This window comes from Rhipicephalus sanguineus, chromosome 1 (genome assembly GCF_013339695.2).
Source record: "Rhipicephalus sanguineus isolate Rsan-2018 chromosome 1, BIME_Rsan_1.4, whole genome shotgun sequence".
Lineage (NCBI taxonomy): Eukaryota > Metazoa > Arthropoda > Arachnida > Ixodida > Ixodidae > Rhipicephalus > Rhipicephalus sanguineus.
The window spans coordinates 121,649,720-121,673,694 of NC_051176.1; the positions used below are offsets into that span (position 1 = coordinate 121,649,720).

Genomic DNA, 23,975 nt, shown 5'->3' on the forward strand with positions numbered 1-23,975 from the left:
GGAGCGCGCTTGTCCAAGCTTCCGTCCCTATCCACCGGAACGCTAGGCCGGTAATCCCGCCTGTACGAAGCTGGCGATGACCGCGCAGAAAGTGCCACTGATGGAGAAAGTGCACTGAATGATGCACGCTTTGGTTGGTACGAGAGTGCACTGTTGCCTTTCGTCGATCGCGGGGGCGAAGGGGCCGGGACCAGCGTGTTTGGCAGATGCAGAAAGTCTGGAAGACGCACAACAAAATTGCTTGCGCCGGGAGCAGCACTCCGCTGCTTTTGCTTCGCGGTGGACGACTCGATGTGGTGTCTATCGGGCTGTTTCTGCCCGTTTGTGCCGCTCACAACCGCGCGTTGCGGAACACTGTAGGGAATTGTGATGGTTCGACGGGGCGATTTAAAACTCGGCTTCACAGTGCGCGACGGGAGCTGCTGGTTAGCCTGTTTTCCGTCGGGGGCGACCAGTTTTTCGCTGAAAGCCGACGCGTACACTAGCACATTAGGAGAGCTCGCGGCTTCGCCGCTGGCTTGTTGCGCCGCTTTGCGGGGGCGCGCCTGCGAAGAGGACTCGTAGACCACCGAGCTGGCGTGCGGTTCGAGCGACGTCGCGATGATGTGCTCTGTCGGTGAGCGGTCATCCGGTAAGAGCAGTTTCCGGCGAACCACAGCGCGCGTCGTGGTGACGCGCTCAGGCGAGGCTTCCATTAGCCCCTGGGGCACCGAAGGCTGGTTCCCCACTGCCAGCGTGATTGTGGGAGTGGCGGCACTGGAGGCAGCTTTCCTCATCTGCGGTGCCTCGGTTGGGCTCATCGGTGTAGTCGGCGGCTTCTCGCGGCTGCTCGGCGTCCTGCGCGGTGCCACGCTGAGCCGAGTAGACCAGTCGTCCGACAGCCCAGCTGGCGGGTCGGCCGGACTCCGGGCAGCCCTGGTACGAGCGCTGGCGCCCCACAACAGTCTTAGGGCCACCGCAGGTGACTGGGCAGCTGTGGTGGTTGTGGAAGCTGGATACGGTGCAGCGGGTCTTGGTGCACGTCCGCTGGCACTTGTCCATCCGAGCAGAGTGAATGCTAGCGCCTGCACAGAAAAAAAAGAAAAATGCAATCTTAGTGCCGTGCAACGGTTTTTCGCACAAGAACACGATATTTACTTGTGCACGATTTCCACACAATGAGTAAGAGCACATAATAATCCTTGCGTGTTCCTTCTACGCTCGCTTTCGCGCAAAAACGACACTAACTATTATAAAGCTAGCCACATTATTATCCCTGTGCTTATATTTGCGTGTCAAAGCTCAATAATTCGTAATTTTGTTGGTGAAAAGAACGCGCATTTTGTTGTTCTAATATCTGCGACAGCAGCGTGAACGAGTACGTATCTTATATTAAGACTAGCTAAGTTACTATGAGGAACCTCCATGGCATAGAACTTTTCAGACATTTACTAACACTTAGTTTAGCTCACATACTAAGTTTTAAATCTTCGGCAAGCTCGTATGTGTGCAATCCTTGCATCAAGTAGCTTGGCTGAAAGCTATCACTTTTTTTTGCATATTACGGCGACATCAGTTGAAAACACAACGTTGCATTTTTCAATGTTTTTGTTCATCGGTCCATCCGTCCGTCATATGCAATGACGGCGACAAATAGTGTAATATGCCTGAAGACTCGTTTTCAGACCTAAACCGAGAAAGTATTATGTAAGGCTAAATACGAATGTGCTGAAGACAAGCATAATGCTAAATGGCCTGTCTAAAGAAAAAGGGTTCACGATTGGCAACCAGCCTTTACTTTATGTACAAGAGTACGCATATCTATGTAAGTTAATAGCGGGAGAAACCACTCATTAAAAGGAAATCCACCGAAGGATAAGGATGGACTGAAGCGCGTACGCCAGACATTCCCAAATTACGACACGCAATTTGCCGCTCTTCCTAAAGAGAAATGTGTGCAGCCATTGCATACTGCCAGATACAACATACGGGGCGGAAACTGGGAGGATAACAAGGAAACTCGTAAGAAGGTAAAGGGCCTCTGCAACACTTTTCCAAGTAATAGTCGAATGGCTTCAGGAAAGGAGTTTATTGCCTCAAGAATCGACTGCCGGAAAAAAAAAATTTTTTTCGAATCGGGGTGAAGTACGAGCGGAGTTAAATGAATTTGTCGCATGCTTTAAGCTCTTTCTCTCTCCTTTCGTACCAGCGAGCGCGCTCAAAGCTACGCAGGGAGGTGGGGATGACATGAGAGAAGAAGCTAAGTCCGTTCGTTAGCGCGCGTTATGACCTTGCGCACTTTCTTTTTTTTCTGCTTCGAACGCGAGGCTTCCTTTCAGTGTGATTGCGAGCAGGCGCACGGGCACGTAGCGGCATCCCGCGGCTGCCACGGTAACTATGCAGCTTAAGATGCTTCAATCAGCCAATGGCCGTGGACTTTGGGTTTATGGCGCGGTCATTTGGTTATATGGCATCATTTGTTTAGAGAAGAGCGCGCGGTTTCTAGCTGACTTTGAGAATTAATTGCAACTTCCAGGCCGCACGCTCCGCTATAACGTTTGGCTCACATGTTCTCAGGAACCTCGACTACCGATCGGCAGCGCTTTCTGACCATGCTGAAAAAGCGTTGCAGGGCCCCTTCAAAGGGACTGACAACTGGTCAGAACGTGTGATTAGATCCTGGCAAAAATGATACGACACTGAAATATAGTGACAGATTCCGGCATCCTTTTCGCCTTGTGAGTAGGATTTATATGTTCAAATCGCGTTTAAAAGTAACAAGAACCGGTACGTGGCGCAGCCTAGCGGAAAAGCCTTGAAGCTGGTATGGAGTCGATCACTTTTTGCTGCACGTAGTCTGATGCTGTCACGCGTGCCAGAATTAGTCCTGAATATTAGAGTATGTATATTATTATCTATCCCCGCTCTATCTTGTGCTGTTTACGAGGTAAAAGGAGTTGCACGGTGAGAAGCGGCACTGCCTTCGCGGTAACCAGTGGAACATGTCGAGCCGCGTCGCATGCGCGCGGTGTGCACGCATGCGCGGCACACCACCACGCTCGAACACAAACCACTCACGCTCTCACTGTTTGCAGCATGGGTTGTCACTTGTGTTTGCGACTTCATATTCGCCGCAGATTGAAAAATTCTGATTACAAATGTTTTACGGCGCTTTCCAGGTTACCGTTCCGTGATTGGACACCCTCACCGGTAAGCTTTCCATTGCGCTAAAGAAAATGGGCACCATAAAAATTGGTTGTCGGTCCCTTTAACACCCGCGCAGTGTGCGATGGAACGGAAAATGATAGGCGTAACATCAAGAGATCAGAACGCAGAAGAATGGGTCCGAGAGTAAACAGGCGTAGCCGTGATGCTAAATGACATTAAGCGAAAAAACTGGACTTGGGATTGTCACTTAAGGGGCCCTGCAACACTTTTTGAGCGCAATCAGAAAACGTTGGTGATTGGTAGCCGAGGCTCGGGAGAACATGTGAGCCAAACGTTATAGCGCAGAACGCGGCTTGGAAATTACAATTAATTTTCATAGTCAGCTCTAAATCGCTCGCTCTTTTCTCGACAAATGATGCCATAATCGAAAATGACCGCGTCCTAAATACAAAGTACGCGGCCATTGCCTAATTTGAGCATCGTGAGCTGCATAGCTACCGCAGCCGCCACGGGATGTCGCGATGCTTCATTCTGTAGTGCTAAAGTGACACGAAGTATAGAATTAAACCAGCGCGATCGCGATCACACTGAAAGTAAGCCGCGCGCATTAAAAAAAAAAGTGCTCACGGTCATGACGCGCGCTACCAACGGACGTAGCTCCTTTACCCATTGTCATCCTTCTCTGCGTAGCTTTCAGCGCGCTCGCTAGTACGAAAGAAGCGAGAAAGCGCTTAAAGAGTGCGGCCAATCTTCGTAACTCCGCTCGTACTTGACAGATTTTAAAAATTTTTGCGGCAGTCTATTTGTGGGTCAATAAACTTTGTTAATGAAGTCATTCGTTGATTACTTGAAAAAGTGTTGCAGGGCTCCTTTAATGCGTAGGACAGGCAACCGCTGGACGCTTAGAGTAGCGGAATGGATACCGTGGCAAACGCCACCGTGGGCGGCAGCGAGTTACGTGGTGTGACGACATTAGGAAGTTCACATAAATAAAATAGAATAAACCCGCACAAAATAGGGTAAACGGGATATTATTGGGAGAAGCCTTTTTCCTGCGATGAGCGTAAAATAGGCTGTGAATGATGATGATGACGAAGAAAGTGAAAAAAAAAAACGCATTGGAGCCAATGTACGACGACTGATTTCGTTTTGAAAATGGTGCAACGTCTAGATAAGCACTCCTGGTGGAAAAAGCCTTTCTAGCTCGTGCGCAGAATTTTAAGTGCTAGCACTTTAGGGACCCGGCTTGTCGTCCATCCACTGTTTCATGTCGCATGGTGCGGCTGTGCTTAATGCAGGCCTAAAACAAGGCTAACAATGTTCAAAACCAGTGCAAAATAAACAAGGTCTAAAGTAACATAAACTACAGAAATAACCAAGAATTAATTGCAATAATTGACCTAAAATCGCTAAAAGCGCTTCTGAAAAATCCGGCCGATACCCGCACCGCGTCAGAGAGGGCGCCACCGCTTCGGCAAGCGCGCGATTGCCAAGAGAATCACTGGGTTGCCAGTGCTGCGCACTTCCTCAGGTTTCACGGTAGTGAAGCTGCATTAAGCGCAGGATTTGGAACTACACCAAGACCTACACCAGAACGACATTAGCGCGGCATTTAGAACTGTATACCACGCTCTAAGAAAAAAAAAAAAAGAAAAAAAGAGTCAAAAGAGGGTTACGGCACTGTGACCCTCTTCGGGTAACCATTTGACCTCTTTCGGAAGGTAGAAGCAGAAATAGATAGCATTTCTCCAGGAGTCACGGAACTCTCCTGAAGCGCGTTTCGGTTAGCTTCCGTGATGAAGGCGCCGCCGTGTACGCTGTACATATCGCGCGTTTGCCGTTCGGCGCCGTATGGCGGCATGGCTCGCCAACGCAGTCGGGCTGGCGCGGCGCCTCCGCTTCCTCCCTCAGTCTCCTCGGCCTTTTGGAATGCGTTGCGTTGGTTGCGCGGATTGCATCAGTTACCTTGCCATTCTTGTAGTTTTGTGTTCGAGCGAACATGCGCATCTTCGGTGGCGGTGCCGCCAGGCTGCGTGCTCGAAGTGACGCTTGGAGGGCGGAATATTCGTGGAGCTGCGGACACGGACAACGTGCGCCTGTTAACGGTGAATGTACTGCTTTCGTAGGTACTAATTATACAGCCTTAGCTGGCCGTCTGCAGCAGCTCTGCGGAAGTAGGCTGCCAGCCATTTCCAACAGTAGCCTGCGTCCGCGGGGCTGTAGCGGATGCCCAACTAAAACTGTCACTTAACGAGTTGACACCGCTATGCGCGTTGCTGTACAAGCTCCCATAAAATGAGCGATGCAAACAGTAAATTGTTTGCTGATCGTACATTGTGTCTGCACTGCTGAAGGTACAAGATGTCGTTTTGAGATGAGTCTACTTCATAATGACATTTCCATCGTGTGCATCATGCTTCCGCGCGTGGGAACGTGAAAAAAGCCCGTCTACAGAACGCTCAGACGCACTATATATAATGGTTTTTGTTGGCTTAAAGACGGTAGCTTAAGATGCAGATATATTATGATGTTTCCAACGCGTAAGCGGTAGCCACTTAAGTTGGACACGCATCGCCGGTAAGGTTAAAAGCTCGAGACTTTCGACGGCGCGCGTTGTTGCGGCCACCGCCGTGCACTCTTTTTCCTCGTTTCTGTTTGCCGTTTTCGTGGTTTGCCTACACCTGCGATGACGTTTGACGTTATAACAGAATTGAGTGAGTATACGGGACTGTGGGAGCTATGTGCGGTAATTCCTGCATATGACATGTCTGATCTCGATGTAGACGGTGTCCGCGCGCGCTGGGTGTCGTTCGGGCGCTCGTACTCGCATGTGTTTATCTAAGTATTTAAGGATGGGTTGCGTTTGTAAAACAGGCGGTCAGTAACCGCTCACGACGTGCCCCTGACTACCGGAGGATGTGCTTTTGTGTCGGGATATGCTGGCGCAAAGCCGGACTTATTCTGAAAGCAAAATTTGAAGCGATTTCTCAGAAAAGAAGTCGTTTTATTCGTGCATAGCCAGTCCCTATTGCGAAACAAAGTTCCCGCCTTCTTTTACGTGAAAATTTGTTTTCGTTGCGAAATCGTTTAAAACGAAACACACGTGTCAGATGTTTGTACAGTAATGGTGTGTTGAACAAAAAGTGGTTTTAAATACAAATAATCGGTGTGTGTATGTTGGTTATTTCCAGAATCCCGGATCACTTCTCCCGCTTCTTCCCTCCAGTTGACAGCCATACTCGAGGAAACGGTGTTCGCTATGGTCTGGCGCGTCACCACTCGTGATGGGAAAATCAGCAGTGGCGTTCGCCCTGTCAACGAGGCAGTCGGTCCTACATTTTCCTTGGTTGGGCAACATGACGTAGGAAAAGAGGCGAGTGGCACCCACGCAAAGGAGCCTAAACCAATTTTGTTTGTTGCTTAAAAGAGGCTCGCATCATCTTGTGCTGCATGTTTGTCGCCAAGTGACGTGTTACAAAAGCTACCATTTTGCAAGTTGCGTTTTACACGATAACGGCAAAAAAACTTGGTTCCTTACCCCGCCTGTCCGCATTTGTTGTTTTGTTGTGAGCCTTCATTATTTCTGTGTAAATCATTTAATGCATAGGTTTTGCAAACTCTTACTGCAATTCCGTTTTCTCATCATAATACCACGTTCTGCTTTTCAGATAGATTGCGATAGACGGACGGAGTGCAGAATTCAGCCGCTTTACCTGTCATAGTGAGGTGTCGCACCCTTAACATCGAGGACGCGGGTTAGATTACCGCCAATGGTTGGACCGCGTTTCCATGGTGCCAAAATGCAGGAAGACCCGCGTACTTAGATTAAGGGGCACGTTAAAGAACCCCAAGTGATCAACATAATTTGGACACTTCGACTAGGGCGTGCCTCACAATCAGATCGTTGTTCTGGCACGTAAAATGACAGAAAATATTCTGGTTAATTCAGCTGCTTTAAGTACGGCTTAATCACTGGTCACTCAGAAAATTGAACGCCGAGAACAACAAATGAAGTGTTTTACATCGCATCAAAAATAGTAATAAGTAAATAACAAGACTCCCACGACACTAACACTATTAGAGAGATATAGCACTCGCACACAGAACAAGCCTTAGTAGATAATAATGCTCTATATGGATGCACCAATTAATATTGCCACTCGCGCTTCTTTCCTTATTTCCATGTTACTGGGCTTCACTTAGGAAAGCTATTACACATGTTGCCAACGCTCAGTTCAGGCCGCGCCGGAATTTGTCGGAACTTTGGCGATTGTCTTAGAATGTTCCGATATCATTTCGCGAACGGTGCGAGTTTATTCAGAAACTAACGCAAGCACCAACGGTAACGCTGGAAATTTAGATCAGACATGTATAAAAGACGACGTGCTTTACGAATATCGACAACCGACGAGCGTGCTCGCAGCTGTTGTAGTGCGAGTGTTCCTTGCTTTTGCACTGTGAGTGTCCATTTTGCTGGGCACAACTTCGCCCCAACAAATAATTCGGCCTCTGTCGGTTTGACTGCTTGCTTCTTCATTGTCACAAACACGGGACAACATCATTTACACTATTACTCTAGGTTTCTAATATAGAACATTACTTCTTTCCTCCTGACCCACCGGCAATTACAAACAGAAGAACGGATACTCGTTTTAATGACATTGAGATGGGCGTTCGTCGCTTTCATGTATTGAGCCGCAAAGAAAAAAAAAAAGAAAAAAGAGACAGCACTTGCAAGCTGGTACACTTTCTGTAATAAAGAAGGTTTTCTCTCAAAATAAGAAAATGAACGGCCTGAAAAGCAAGTCAAGTCTGTGGGGGGTGAAAGAAACAAAACAAATCCCCACCATATCCACGGAGTGAATGATGTTAGAGGAGCTTGCTCGGAGATAATCCGGTAAACCGTGAACGCTCCTTACAATTCCTCTACTGTCATATAAAGACGTGACACGTTGTTATAGTAGCGATTCTGGTCAGGTTGTTGTCGAACCACAGGCGGTCGCAGACATTGCAGCTGTGGCCGAACGTGTGTCGGCGCCACCAACTTCAGGCAGCGACGGCTTTCGGCGCTTGGCCGCTGCATCCCGCGCCCGTACCTCTTCGAGGTTCTTGCCGCCGCTTCCGCGTTACTACGGCTTCGCGGGCTTGTATCTCGGGGTCCGCGCGACGCGGACGTCTCTCTGCGGCCCCGCGAGCTCTCACCGCAGGGTCTTGGCGGGAAGCCCGCACTGCTGCTGCCTTGCGAGCCCTCCGCTCCGCCGCCTTGTCTTCTTCGTTCATGTTATTAGTGTCGAAGCGGATTGACTGACGACTGTGCAAAGAGAGGAATCGCGCTGTTGTGGCCCTCTAGCGGTCCATATCAAACTAGAGCACGCGCCGGAGTGAAGCGAGCGCCGCATGCTACAGTTGGCTATGCTATATGTGGTTTTCCCTGCGTTAATATCATTATAAAGGCGCTCGAAGAACAAGAGGAAGAAGATTTCTCTTTCGCGCGAGCGTGCGCTGAGCCAAGCTAGCGGGAGCAATGAGAACTAGCGGCTACTACAGCGATGGACAAGCCCCGAGCATAAGAAGCAAGCTCCTGAAAACGTATACGGAAAGATTTATTTTTTCGGAACCTTAATCTGCACTCAGTTTCGTAACGGCCACCTTTGAGGACATTGATGGTGCTCTCGACCGACAGGATCCGTTGTGGCCTTGTTAATGTATTTTCGGGCAAGCAAGGATAAGGAAGTTAATCTCGTCCAATAAGTACCGGATTGCTGATGACGAAAGCGTTGCCGTTAACCGGCTATAAGGGCCGAACATTTCCCTTTTGTTATGAAGGCATTACGCTATATCATCTCCTTGGGCCTTTAGCCAGGGAACACAATTGCATCCCGTCGTACAGCGCTCCTCGAAGAACGTCCACCTCCCCCCCTCCCACCACCCCTTCCTTTTGCGCGTTTCTGTGGTCAGCAGCTGCAAGAGAGTCACGCACAATTTGCTCTCGCCGCTGTGTCAGGCGAGCGGTGAAATGGGATGTAAGACGGAGGAACCATTTGGCAGGGAACGGCCGGCATTCGACACACCGTCTCCTCGGCTCTCCCTATAGTTCGGTGCGTATGCTGCACTTACACTGGCAGGCCGCCCATACGCGCCTTCCCCGCTTATGCACGACACGCTCGCCTGAACTTCCTGGGTGCCGACGAGAGCGCGGGGATAAAGTATAATGCGCACGAGCACGGCTGCGTACTCGTGCGTCACTGAAGCCATTACTTCGACCTGACTTGTTTCGGTTTGGTCCAAGGAATTTTCTGTCGCTTCTTTTCCACAGCGGAAAATACCATCATATATACATGCATTATTACAGGCGCCGTCGTGCTGAAAAAAAGTAGACTCACAAGTCTATAATGCTGACCATGTTAATCTGGAAATTCGCGTCCCGCCAGTTATTTTGCCCTTCGACGAAGGTTTTCGCTTTTACCTCTGTTTCCTGGAAAAAGAGAAAAAGATCAGACAGTTTTATAGCATCTTTTGATGATTCATTTGCCGGGAACGACTGCTTTCGTTTCGCTCGCCTTGATGAAGCAAGGGCGATGATATTGCATACCGGCTCAGACATCTACTTCGCGAACATTTGTCCTGCAAGCAAAGATTGCCGCGCGTTTGAATAATAGACGAAGCGAAAAAGCGAGAGCCAGACAACACATCTGAAAGCAAACAGCCGCAATAGGCACCGCTTTCTTACTTGAAATGGGAAATGCCTCGATTAGGTTTGACACTCGATGTACTGGCGCTAAGACAGTTTCTGGTTTTGAGGGTAGATGAGATTTTATGGCGATAGCGGAATGGAGCCCGCTTTTCCCCGCATAAATGCGTTTACACAAGCACTTAACATAAATAGGACTTAGGAATAGCCACTGTGGAATGTCGTCAAAACTTTCTCATACTGCCTCAACTTTCTTTCAGTGCAACCTGCAGCACCTTAAAACAAATTCATTCAACGTTGACAGATTTACGGCCACTCCATTATAATTAATGTTCGAATGGGCTAGAACAAAGCCCACTATATTGTGCCCTTTCCAGTTTACTACTGCAACCATGGTGCTAGATAGCTCAGCAATACATGCAGTGTAGGGCTCATTTTACATAGTTGCCAATTCACTAACGTTGGTTGTCGCAATCTTAGTGAAATGCGGAAAGTTCTTGCTTCTGCGTACAGATGTTCACATTGCGAGACACGTGTTTGACAGCGAAATCCGAAGGTTAGTGAAGCAAAGGGGTCACACTAAAATGTGCACTTCAGAACTGAGGGCGCTCTTCCTGTCCCACTTCCATGGTTGGACCGAAGGGCAGCGTGTGCGTGCTTACTGAAAAGGAGCCGATGAACTCGCTCGTGAGACAAATCGCTTAGGGCAAGAGTAATTCGTTAATTTGAGTAATATTCAGCCTCAATTCAAATCGTGGGCTTTGACGAGTGAAATAATCGAACGTGCTACGAGAGGCGACGTAATGGGGAAAGGATCGGGAATAATTTCGGCTAGCTAAATTTATTTGAAGTTTCGCTTCCCTCCAAGTGCACAGGTGTTCTTGCGTTATGCCCCACAGCATTATACCGCCACAGTCAGTAATCGGACATCGCTGCATCGTTGTCGGCAGCAGAAAGCAGTCGCCATTTAGCCACCACGTAGCTTCTGATGTGCCCGAGTGGGCACGAACACGCGCCCGAGTAGGTCAATATGAATCCGCATCGGTGTTCATCTGAGTAAGAGTAACTAAAAGGCCGCCGCATTTGGTTTAAGTCTGATTTAGATGGACCTTGGAGGAGCTCTATCGGTTCACTTAAGTCTGAACCAAGTAGTGCATTTGGTTTCATTTGTTTTGAAGCGCACGAGACTGCCTGGGATAGACACAGTTCACATAATCCCAGGTGAATCTGTCTTATGCGGGCTAAAAAGCAGTATCACTGGAAGGCCATGAACAGGTGAGTATAAAAAACTTGCGCTCATCGTTCAGATTTTACCGACTTAAAATCTGAACAAATACCACTTGAGCAGAGGAATCGTACATGCACTTCGCTGCGAAAGAATCGTTCGCTGCACTAGTTGTGATATAATAATCGACATCACCACACACACACGCACGCGCGCAAATCGTGTCACGTTGAGCAAACTCGAAGCGTGACTGAAATAACATACCGTCACTGCCTTGTTTACAAGCTAGAAAACGAGGAGTGACTCTGGAGTCTGAACTTGAGGACAAGAGCGTGATACTTGCCTCCATTGTGAATACACAGGCGACAAGTTTGGCGTGATACAATAGAACCGCCGTACCTAACTATACGGCACTCCTTAGTTCCACTTGGTGACTTGATTTGTAAGCTTTGAGCTCATACATATCCAACGAAGGGTTTTTCAAAGCGAATCGGAGCTCTCATTTCACGTTTTGACCACGAGTGTAAGCGAATTCTTGTGGCCACACGTGACTGCGAAACAAGTTTCGGCAAACACTCCGTCTTCTTTTGCTTACAAATGCACCACAAACAGAAGTGAAAGAGAAAATACACATGTTACACGAATCCTCATTGCATCATCTTGTGTGACCTTTTGCATACGTGTTCAGTTCCTTGTAAATACCTACTAAAGGCGCTTCGAAATGCAACGCGCGATACCTCGATGACGGATTCAGAATGCTGGACAAGCTCTCTTGTCCATACTTGGTTTTCCTCAAAGGGTGCGGCAGTGCGCATAAATGTTCTTTTTTTGTGTTTTTCGACAAGGAATTGTTTGGTTTTCCATGTGCGTCCGATATGAGAAGGTCCATCCCACACACAACAGCCTATATAACTTCAAAATGTGTCTTCACCTCTGTGAATGCGGCATGAATTCATTTCACACGTGTGCACTTACTAGAATAAAGCCGTGCGGTTCGGTGCGTTCATTTAGCTGGAACACCATAATTTTTCTTTCTGGAGTTTATATAGATTTTATGCGTATAAACTTAGTTCCACAATGCTTTTAGCACTGCTCGCCGTTCACAAAGCCAGTTTGTTGGAAAATTAGCCCCAGGTTGTTTAAGTGTTACTTTTTTTTACCGCAGTAATTCGGTCGCGGAGAAGTGTATTTCAAAAGTGCCGCTCTTCAGGGGTATTTTGAAGATGGCCTTTAGCATTAATCACAACTTGTAAAACCGAGCGTATTGTTCCTCCGGCTAAGATACGGAAGATCTCGTACTTCCCCTAAGATTTAGAAGCTGAGACAGAAACGACTCTAGCAAGATGGCGGGAAACGGGTAAAAGAAAAGCCGTGAAAAAAGGTACACATTCAAGAAACGAAGAGTGTACATAAAGTGAGGTGAAAGTGCGAGAATAGGCTTTTAGGAGTGCGGGTGGACACGTAGTATCCCCTCTATACCTCGACATGGATCAAGTGGGAGCGAGCACCGAGGCAGCGTCGGAAGACAGCGGCACTAATACCTGTCAGGAAGGCTCCCTTCCTATCGCGCGATGTGACTTTCGGGCCTTCTCCCGAATGTGTCAAGACAAAAACAAAATACGACCTGAAATAAACGGCGCAGATTTTCTCGAACTAAAGGAAGAACGAGAGCGCAATCGCGCTGGCTATCCGCAGCAGCAAACAGCTCAGACCGACTAAGCCGCCGCATGTCGACGTCAGCACGTGTCTGCGCCCATATCTTGTCACTGACTGGTCAGAAAGTGACGACGCAAAATCACGCGCAACCGCGACGCTTTAGGACGGCGCCTACTATTCTTGAACATCTTGAAAACCGCGCAAATTACGGTGAGGATAGGAGGAGATCGAAGGGCACACAACAGCGCTGTCCTTCGGCGCTGTTGTGCGTCCAGAAACGCGTGGCGAATTTTCGCAGGGAACGCATATCGCAACTTCACACCAGTTGCAGCGCCTGTCTTTCTTTCCTAATAATAATATCTGGAGTTTTAAGGTCCCAAAACCAGGGTATGATTATGAGAGACGCCGTAGTAGAGGGCTCCGGAAATTTCGACCACCTGGGATTCTTTAACGTGCACCTTAATCTAACTACACGGGCCTCAAACATTTTCGCCTCCATCGAAAATGCAGCCGCCGCGGCTGGGATTCGATCCCGCGAGCTTCGGGTCAGCAGTCGAGCGCCATAACCACTAGACCATCGTGGCGGGGCGTCTTTCTTTCCTCTCTGTCTTCTGTTTCCTTTCTTTTTCGAACTTTGCGCTACTACAATATGTTTAGTAAAAACCAACTCGCCCAAGAAGAAGCTACCCAGAAGTTATCCTGATGTCCTTCAATCTCCTCTTGTGCCGAGCCGTAATTCGCGCTGTTTCCTCGACCGTGCCAGCTGTTTACTCCTCGACTTCCTCGACCGTGCCCTGTTTCTTACCGCATTTCCCGCTTCTCCTCAAAAGCCAACCATGAAATCTTGGATCGCGCAGGAAGTCTCAACTCCGTTTCATACATCATGGTGCAACACTGTATAGAGGCTGCGGAGATTTTTTGCATTAAATGTGCTCGCACCGACAAATAGCTGAAGGTTTTTCCCGCCCGTAATGTGATTCCTTTTTCTTTTTTAGGCTGAGTAATACGTGAAGATAATTTGTGCGTTGAAACAAACTCCGTTATACGGCTATCAGTATGTTCCACATCACTTGGTGGTTTGTTGTTTTCGGTTTCTGGTACTTTATTTGCTGCCGGTCGCGTCGCCTCGCGCGCAGGCTCGTGCTCGGCTTGCACGGGCATTTGCAACTACGAAAACCGACCACGAGACGCACGGAGTTGCACATTTTGCTGGCCCAACTTCTTGTATATATAGCTTCGACAGCGTTGCAGAGGTGTGAAACGGGGTATAGCAGCGTGGTTGTGTAGATATAAGCCTACGCGCTCGAAATTCAGATTTGAAATACCACGGCGTATGAGTCACGCACCCAGACACAAAAAAAAGCATACAACAGCATGTGTTTCTCACACCGAAACTGAAAAACAAGCGCTGTTATTGTCGCTCGCCGGAAGTGATGCACAACTCAGACCGTGTCGCTCCTGGGCGTGACTCACGAGATGTATGTATAAACATAACACGTGTTCAATCACAAGACAGCACAAGCTCGACCTCGTGGGAACGCGTAGAGAATTTTTCGCGGCGAACGCACATCGTAAATTCACATCTTAAAACTCGCATGTATAGACTACGCGTTTTAAACATGCGGCGGTGTTACTTCCTCACGTTTCAGAATCCAGCCTTACGGTTGTCATCGATGCTAGGAGGCCGATAGCGACGACAGTGGTAAGGCTGAATATTTGCCTATTTTATTTCCGCATCTTCGGGGGTAAAAGAAATTGCCTCAGGTGCGTGCGTTCTTGCACACCGGGGTTACACAGTGGGACTCAGGGTGATCACTTGAAACAAAAAAAGCTAGTTGACGTCGCTATGACAGACGTACACGTGGCGTCTATAGGACCTTATTCTTTTAACATTGAGCTCCGCTGCGGTGGATCTGCGGTTTGATCCCTCCGTACACACGTAATCAGGTCCTGGCTAAATGCTGGCTATATCCAGGAAAATAATCGAAAAATGTCCGGTTTCCTGGTTATATCTAGCACTTTAAGCGGGACCTGATTAAGAGTGTACGGTACGTAAAGCATTTTTTTAAACGCCCCCTATACTGCCAGGCGGCATCACTCAGTATAGTACGTTTATACGAAAGTCTGCGAGGGCTCGCAAAGAAAACTTAGCCTTAATAGAGGTTCGAAAGCTAGTGCTGACCAATCAAAAAGCGCAGATGAAAAGCTCTATGGCGAAGGCCCAAGACGGGACAAAAGGACAGTGTATCGCAGTGACGGCAAAGGCCAAAAGGAAATGATTGCCCCGCAGTGAGCAGACAGGAGGTGGGCACTGGGCTGCGCGACCCGGCACGGTTTAGCCCAGAGTAATAATACCTCGAAAGTAGAGGGACTGAGTGGACGGGGTGTTTGTCGAGAACAGAAAGAGAGACCGAGGCGCAGGAAAACAGCTCCAGGCACGGAACCAGATTTTGGATTGACCAGCGTTACCGCGTTTCCCATGCTAGCATGAAGAGATTTTCCCCTTGGCGCCGTCTTCTAAGCCCTTTCTATCTTGCGCCCTCCTTTGCCCCTTTTGTCTGCTTCCGTGAACATTGTATAGTGATAACGTTCGTTTCGAAGCGTGCTTCAGTAACCAGATTGGAGAGAAAATCACAGAAACTTGCCCTCTCTCGAGTCAAGATTGTAGAGGATGAGAAGGCGCTTATGGCGCGCGTTTATTTTGATTTTCAAGGGTCAGTTCGAAGGTAAGCATCAACCGTGAGCCTCGCTTCCTGGCGCTAAGCACTATATATAGGTAGCGGGTTAGATTCTTGGTCACAGTGGTCACAGTCTCATGAGGGCACAGTTAAAAAAAAATTTCGTTCTTGTGTAGAACTTGGTGTGGTTCTAAATCCTGCGCTTAACGCTGCTCCACTACCGTCAAACCTGTGGAAATGAGTAGCACGGGAAACCCAGTGATTCCCTCGGCAATCGCGCGCTTGGCAAGGCGATGGCTCCCTCTCTTGCGTGGCGCGAGTATCAACTGGATGTTTCAGAAGCGTTTTTCGCGATTTTAGGTAAATTATTGCAATTATGTTCGGTTATTTGTGTAGTTTATATTATTTTAGACCTTGCTAGTTTATTTAGCACTGGATTTGAGCATTGTTAGCCTTGTTTTAGGCCTGCATTGACCACTGCAGGACCGTGCGACATGAGACAGTGGATGGACGACAAGCCGGGGCCCTAAAGTGGTATGCGCTTAAAGGAACGCCCACGTTCACTTATTTAGGTTGAGGCGCACGTGAAAGAACCTCAGATAGGCAAAATTCTACCGCAGAGCCTTCCACACCATGACATTCGTCAGAAAGGGCGTGCTGCCATTCCGTTCCGGCCATTCATTTGATCCTCTGGAGAAGTGAAATGTTTCACAATTTCCGGCTGTAATAAACACAGAATTTTTATGCGCAGAAACAACCCCATGAAATAAGCCGACGCTAAGCAGTAAATGAAAAACAAACACGACCACAACGTGTCGTGCAAGACGCAAATGACGAAACTCGCCCTGTCTTTTAGCCAGCTGCGTCTCTCCAGATTATGTTTTAACAAATATGGACTAGAGTCTAGACATAATGGTAGAATCTGGCATACTTTGATGAAAGACTACGGACGCACTCTTGAGAGATCATGTAAAAGAAAAGTAATATGCCATTAGTTATTTCTTTCCTTACCTCGCGTCCTTTCTTCCTTTTTCTCCCTGTGCAGAGCAGCAGGAACACTAGCTCTTCCTCCTTCTATTAAACTATTTCGACTGGTATAAATTTGTACGAAAATAAAAAAAAACAAACCACACATTTTTTTTTCACGCGAACTTTGGAGTTTGACAACACGCATGCGGCAATTTCTATCCGAAGTTTCAGAACTCGGAAACATTTTATACCGCAAAGCAAAAACCACCACGGAAGCCTTTCCGGAATTCTCACGCTTTCTGTCATGACGCAGAACTTCTGGACCCTGAGGAATGATGAGTAGTTTTCCATGCAGCAGTCGCGAGGCCTCGCGCGAACGAAGAACTCGGTGTCCTGCATGACAACGAACTATTGAGAAATAGCGGCTGCCCCTTCGTCTGTCCTTCTCCATTCGCCGGCAAACGTTTTGTGCGATAAACTACGCCGAGGAAACTTTTTGCAAACTTTTGTTTCATCGGAGCTGAAGGCCATCGCACCTACCTATAGCAGCAAACAACGAAGAAAGAGAACGAGGAGATTCACGCTGTTCCTTTTTCGACCTTACGCAACATAGGTTGACGGGGTGTTTGCACCGTCTTATACATGTATACAGTCATTTGATACGCGTTTGGAAATGCTGCCTTTGTAGACCCGTATCCTTACTAACACGACATTGCTAACTTCGGCATTCTAAATCGGTTCGTGTTGCAGGCCTCTGAAAAATTCGTTCGCGAGTAATAAAAATTGTTGCAAATTAATGACTTCAACAAAAGGATCATCTTTTTAATATCGTTCTAGGTCCAACTAAGGCAGGACTATCTGCATGAATGGAGCGCGTGTGACAGTGCTTCTGTATATTTAAAGATCTCAAACTCCAGTGCACCTTTCTGATTTCACTTACGACATCGAAACACCCAGTGCAGTAGCTCTGGCATTACGCTGCTGACTTCGAGATCATTGGTTCTGAAACGAACGCAAGAACGCAACTTAGATGTTGGCACAAATTTCAAAAATTTATAATTGCGCAGAATTAATTCTTAGTCTGCCCTACTATACGGATAGCCTCCTTATCGCGTAGTTGGGCACTATCCTCATCATTAGTACATTTTACGTCCCCTGTAGGACGAAAGCCTCTCCCAATGATGCAGAATTTTCTGCGTCTTGCGCGAGGAAATTCCATTTCATGCCTGCGAACTTCCTTTTAACTTCGTCACCCCACCGAACCCTCGGCCGTCGTCGGCAGCGTTTACCTTTGTTGGTATAGATTCCGTTGCTGTAACTGACCACCGCTTACATGTACTTACTACACATTACGTGGCCTGGCCCGGTGCATTTTTTTTCTTAATGTCGCCTAGAATATCGGTTACCCTTATTGTTGTCTGATGCTTGTCTTCCTACTTCTTAATTAAACACCTACCATTATTCGTTCCATAGTATTTTTGGCCCAAAAAGCTTCGAAATTCTTTTCAAAGCTCAAACAGCCCGTAAAATGTTCAGGCCGAATGTTTTGGACGGTTGTGATCAGTGGCGTGTATAGTCAGAAATTTGTTTCGGTGGGGGCCCATCCTTGATCTGAAGCGGAGGCCGGGCAGGAAAGTGCGGGTGAGTGTCATTTTGTGCTCTGCGCCCCATCGCAGAAAGAAGTTTTGGTAGGGGCACGTGCCCGGTGTGCCACCCCCTGGCGACGCCACTGGTTGCGATACTCGAAATATTCTTTCATACATGATGTGTATAAGAACACCACGTCACAAAACAGTGAATATACGTATATATGTCAAACAACAGTTTATGGCCACAAAAGAATGGTTTCGAGGGTAAGTGCCAGCAAAAGGGGGCAGCGCGCGGGCAGCCAATAAATCTAAGATATGGCGTCGTAGTTACGTCGAAACGAAACCACGCTCTGGCTTTTATCTTTTTTTTAGTTATTTGCTTGATTACGGATCTCTTTGTGGAAGTGGCGTAAACCAGAAAGGCCCGGGCCTGTAGTCTGAGAGCGTCAGTTAGGCATTCCGCAATACCCCCAGTGACGCATATAATTCTTTCAGTTTTATCAGGAGGTAATGTCACTGTACGTGTTCATGCTGACGAGGCTGTCTTTACGGGTTTCTTTTACAATATCCAAACGTGTCGAAGTACCTTTTTATTTTTCGACCTGTTCACACAGTCAAATTGTGGTAGCAATGACGAACCCGACAGTGCCAAACCCGTGAGTCAGGAATGTAATTTTATATCGATAGCAATTATATGGACACTTTCAGCTGATTTTTGCTGTCGCCGTCTGTCGACACCGTCATGTCCCGGATATGTATATGTGTGTATATATATATATATATATATATATATATATATATATATATATATATATATATATATATATATATATATAAATGCACAAATAAAAATAAAGCAGAAGAAAAAAATTCTGAAGTACCCGACCGCGGATTCGAACCAGCAACCCCTCACTCCCCAGCGCGCTGCGTTAGACAACTCAGCCACACGCCATGCATGCGCCGGTGAAATAACGGCGAGCTATTCATATACACCATGTATCGCTGGTGGTAAGCAAATCTCGAAGGAGCGTGAGCGTGTTTTCTATCACGCAACGCTCCTAATTTTCTTTCAATTTGAAAACTGCCCTTGAGTCGCGCACGACAAAGTGGCCCTTTTCTGCACCCACTCGGGATGTGGAAAGAAATAAAACAAGACAAAGAACACCAGGCACACCTTGCATCAGACCTGTTGTAGGAGACGCAGAGGGTCACTCCACGCGCCGCAGTTTAAAAGAAGAAGAAATATCTAAGAGCGTCTAAATTCTAAATTTCCCCATTTATATTAACCGCCGGTTTCATGGCCAATCCCCCGTAGTGGGTAAGAGCCAAGAATTAAGAGTCAAGCAAGCAAGCAAGCAAGCGTCTGATTCTCCATTGTCGACACTTGCAGCGTGTTGCTCAAGCACATAGGCGTAACAACTGTGACAGTTGTTAGTTCACGCTTTCCCTGTGCATGCCTGTGCGTTCATTTAGGGCGTTTTTCTTTGTGCTTCAGCGGCACGCTGCAAGTATCGAGCTGCTTCTGGTTCTTCGTGTGACATTTCGATTTCTTGCTATCGCATTCATTGCTTCGCCCTTGCGGCGAAACTGTGACTTTCTTCATAGAGTGAACTTTTTTTTCTTTTGGCGGTGTCGCAATCGCTTCCCTCTACATCGCAACATGTAATTCACTCACGAATTTCTTTCCCCTCTAGTCATATACGTCAGGCAATCGACTAAAGCAAACCGCAGCTCGACATCATGGCTTCAGTGCCGCGCAACAAGTTTGCGTAGCCGTGCCCTTCGCAGTCGTCGTAATGCATTCGCGAGCGCTTAGCCGCGGTGCTTACATAGCGCTGAGAGTGTGACAGGTTGAAATGGACGTTTTGCCGACTTTATTCTGCTAAATGAGGGCGCTGTGGCTAAGGCTCTTTCGAAAGATCGATCCCTTTTACCACGCTCGAGGACCAAACGCGAGGCGTGAGGCAACGCTTCGCGCGCAGTCGACGTGCGTTAGATGAAAGGATGCTGCGTACACTAATTTCCGTCCTTATACGCGTGTGCATTCCTGATACAAAATGCCACGCTGCAATGTGAGGTTTTTTTTAATTGTTCTGGACAGATTGGAGAGCTTTTCGAGTTGATTTAGGAACACCTGCAGATGATGATGATAATGTACCACACCTCGTAGTGGCTTCAAAGCATCTACCTAAAAAAAAAAGAAGAAGAATAAGATAAAAACAGATTCAACAGATGTAGAATTATGCGTATTTGTATGGACTCGGTATTGCCGTTGAAGACATAATACGTCCAATCGCGAAGGTCGTCTCGTGCCATGCCATATAGAAAAACTTGCTTCACTTACAAGAGCGCGATCATTAGATGGACAGAAGAAAGGGAAGAAAATTTTAATACGGGCGTTTTCTTTTTTTTAAACGCACATATATTTTTTTTAATGCAGGGCAGCTAGCATAGCTTTACTCCTTCAACTAGAATATTGAGAGCTGGCCATATTTTCACGATATATTGGAATGCACATTCAACTGAGTAACCCAGTTGCAAGTATTCAATTAAATGCTTTCGGGCGCATGCTGGCATTTAGGAATTGCAGCCGATGGGTTTCCAAGGCCTATCCACTTCTAGTGACTCTCACGATGACACCAGATTTAAGATATCCATTTCGAAAGTGGGCGACAGAGCACAGAAATATTTCTGCTTCGACGTAAAAAAACTGCCTCATTTCTTTTTTACAGCAGAGCTGTTATGGTCGAGGTTTGCCGTGTGTCGTAGATACAAAATTACCATAATCGTTAACCGGCACGCGCTCAATCACCGGCCAAACATTCTGTAGAGATGGTCAACAAGAAAAGCTGAAATGTACGGCCCCGGTGTTTCTGACGGTTCGTTTAAGTATCTCTTAATTATTGGTTACGTCTGTACAGGTAATCCTAATCGGTGTTTGCCGCCCATGTGTTCCCTCGCTAATTTATAGTGGACGAGTGTGGTGAGTAGCGGGATTTGCCCAATTTCTGTGGCACGTACGGGCTATAGGAGTTTTACAGCATAGCTGTTATGGTCGAGGTTTGCCGCGTGTGGTAGATACAAAATTATCGTAGTCATTAACAGGCACACGCTCAATCAGCGCCTAAGCATTTTGTACGGATGGTTAACCAGACAAGCTGAAACGTGCCCAGCAGCTCTGTTGTGACCCGGCCTTGCGCGACTTAGTGCGAGCTGCGCTAATTTTTTTCTAATAGAACAAAGGTTCGTTATTGCTGCGAGTTTGACGCTGCACATCTCGAAACCGGTGTCGGTTCCAAGAATTTGTTCCAAGCCGGTATGCCGTGGTAACACCTCAGCTACAAGTCGTAATTTGCAATATGTAGCGTAAGGCTAATTAAGCGTCAAATCTGTGTGTGCGGTGTCGTTAATTAGTCGGTTACACCTAATGAAGAAGTAGTGTCCGCCATTCTGAGCGATCCTGTTCAAGATTAAATATTGCGTAATCTGCCACAGGTGATTCAAATTACGTAATATATATATATATATATATATATATATATATATATATATATATATATATATATATATATATATATATATATATATATATATATACCTGGTGTCCCAGCTATCTTTAGCCAAGGGTTAAAAATTCAATTTAGAGGCAGGCGAGTGATATCAGTTGCAAATTGCTGATATCCACCTTGAGCATTACAGACAATTTTTTGTTTTGTAATTAACTAATTTGGTAATTAGGATTATTTGACTAAATTGCTAAATATTGACTTTAGGCAAGAAATGCTGTTTGCAAAGTTCGAGAGCGTCTTCAGAAGCCCCAACTGCATTATTTGCGATAAAGAAAGTCTCACGTATACCATTCTTTCCAAGCTGCAAAGAAAGCCCGCGAAATGCAAAAACAACCACGTGACTAGCGCACTCGCGCGCCGCTAGCATGCTGCCCTTAGCCGTGGTTTTAGCGAACGAAATCAGCTGCGGCCGCGACTCGCCGTCTCCGTTGCAGTTATATATATATATATATATATATATATATATATATATATATATATATATATATATATATATATATATATATATATATATATATATATATATATGTGTGTGTGTAACGTTACAAAACAGAGACGCGTCGTGGTTCAGTTGCCATGCATTTATTCTAATGCACGCGCACTTCTTCTTCGTCGCCTTCTCCTACCATCGCCTTGTTCATACGTTACACTTTTCCCCCTCCCCCCGAGAAAGTCGCAGTTCAGAAGGTACAAAATAACGCCGCAGTTTGCTAACATGAACAATATCAGAGTTTCTACCTAAAGGAAACACAGAGCGGTCGATCTCGTAGTTCACTGGTGAGACCTTGCGTAGAATCTTGTAAGGACCTTCCATGATGGAACTCAGTTTGCCGTTGTTGGGATGCCATGGTGTCTCGTAAAGGACAATGTCACCGACTTGGAACTCAATCGGGAGAAATTTCCTATCATAGATGACTTTGTTCTTATTGTGGTAGGCGATGGAATTGTGAACCGCAGCTTTCCGCGCTTCTTCAACAGTTTCTTCTCGTTGTTCCAGAATAGTTGGATACGATGGAATTCCATACATCAGGAATGAAGGTGCGTAGCCGGTAACTTCGTGGGGCGTTCTGTTGTACTCGTCTATTACTTCCGAGAGCAGTTTTGTCCAACACTTCTGTGGCTCGTCATTGATGTTACATTTAAGTCTGGTTACAATGGTCTGGTTTGTCCGCTCATTCATACCATTGCATTGCGGATGATGAGATGAAGTGAAGAGTTGATGTATTCGGTTGTGCTTTAGGAACTGCTTAAATTTTCCTGCAGTGAATCCCGTTCCGCGATCTGAAAGGAACTTCCTTGGTTTTCCCGCAGCAAAAATGGTTTTCAGGCATGAGATGTAGGCGTCACTGTTTTCACTTTTATGAGCGAACGCCCATACGTAGCGAGTAGCATGATCAATAACCAAATGGATAAACCTTTTTGATGAGCCGTATCCAGAAAATCCTCCAATGGTGTCCATTGCGAAGAGGTCAAAAGGCTCTTCAGCTGGAGGCAGTGATTCAAGTGTCCCATACTTCTTTGTTTTCGTCTTCTTGCATCTCTGGCATGTATCGCAATGCCGAATATAGGTGGCAACGTCGGTTACCATATCCGGCCAATAGTATTGTGGAGACAGGAGTGACAGTGTCTTCTTCACTCCGACATGCCCAAAATGTTGATGTGCGTTCTTAAGAATGGTAGGGCGCAGTTCATGTGGCACATATATCTTCCTTAGTCCTTTTCTTTTGACGATGACTATGTTGTTTTCCAATGAATACGGTCCTCTTGGGTGCTCATTGGTGCATCGTTGAAGTTCGTCGTGTGACAGAAGTTGAACTATGGGGGCTCTGGAGAGTGTATCCGCTTCTACGTTGCTTACGCCTTTTTGATGTTTGATGTTGACTTCATACATTGACAACTTTAAAGACCACCGGAAGAGACGACCTTGCGGATTCTTAACATTCTTCAACCACTGAAGTGCAGAGTGATCCGTTACGACAGTGAATGGCTTTCCGTGAAGGTAGCAATGCCATTTATCAATGGCATCTATAATGGCAAGGCATTCTCTCTCTGTAATAGCATAGTTCATCTCATGCTTCAGTAGTTTGCGGGAATAATAGGCAATGGGATGTTCCTTGCCTTTGTCGTCAGGCTGCTTCAGCACTGCACCAATGCCTTCGGCAGACGCGTCACAGTACACAGTACATGGTATAGAAGGATCGTATATGCGAAGCACCGGTTCTTCAGTCATTCGCTCCTTCAGTTCCCGAAAGGCTTGCTCGCATGCTTCTGTCCACGACCACTTGCTGCCTTTGCAGAGTAGTTTCGTGAGGGGAAGAGCAATATCGCTGAAATGAGGGATGTACTGTCTGTAAGTGTTTACAGTGCCCAGGAAACGCTGGAGATCTTTCTCTCGTTTAGGTGTCGGAAATCTGAGTATTGCAGCCACGTTACTTTGCTTAGGTGTCACTA

General features: G+C 46.8%; 1 protein-coding gene across 1 annotated transcript in view; it reads right to left on the reverse strand.

Annotated features, from left to right (window-relative positions):
- Positions 1-551: 551 nt before the first annotated feature.
- The window catches only part of LOC119379083 (substance-K receptor), a 441,935-nt gene continuing 418,511 nt past the window's right edge, over positions 552-23,975 (reverse strand). The window contains exon 5 of the mRNA XM_037648255.2: positions 552-1,064. Coding sequence (XP_037504183.2) covers positions 679-1,064 — 386 coding nt within the window. The 3' untranslated portion in view covers positions 552-678. The remainder of the gene's footprint in view (positions 1,065-23,975) is intronic.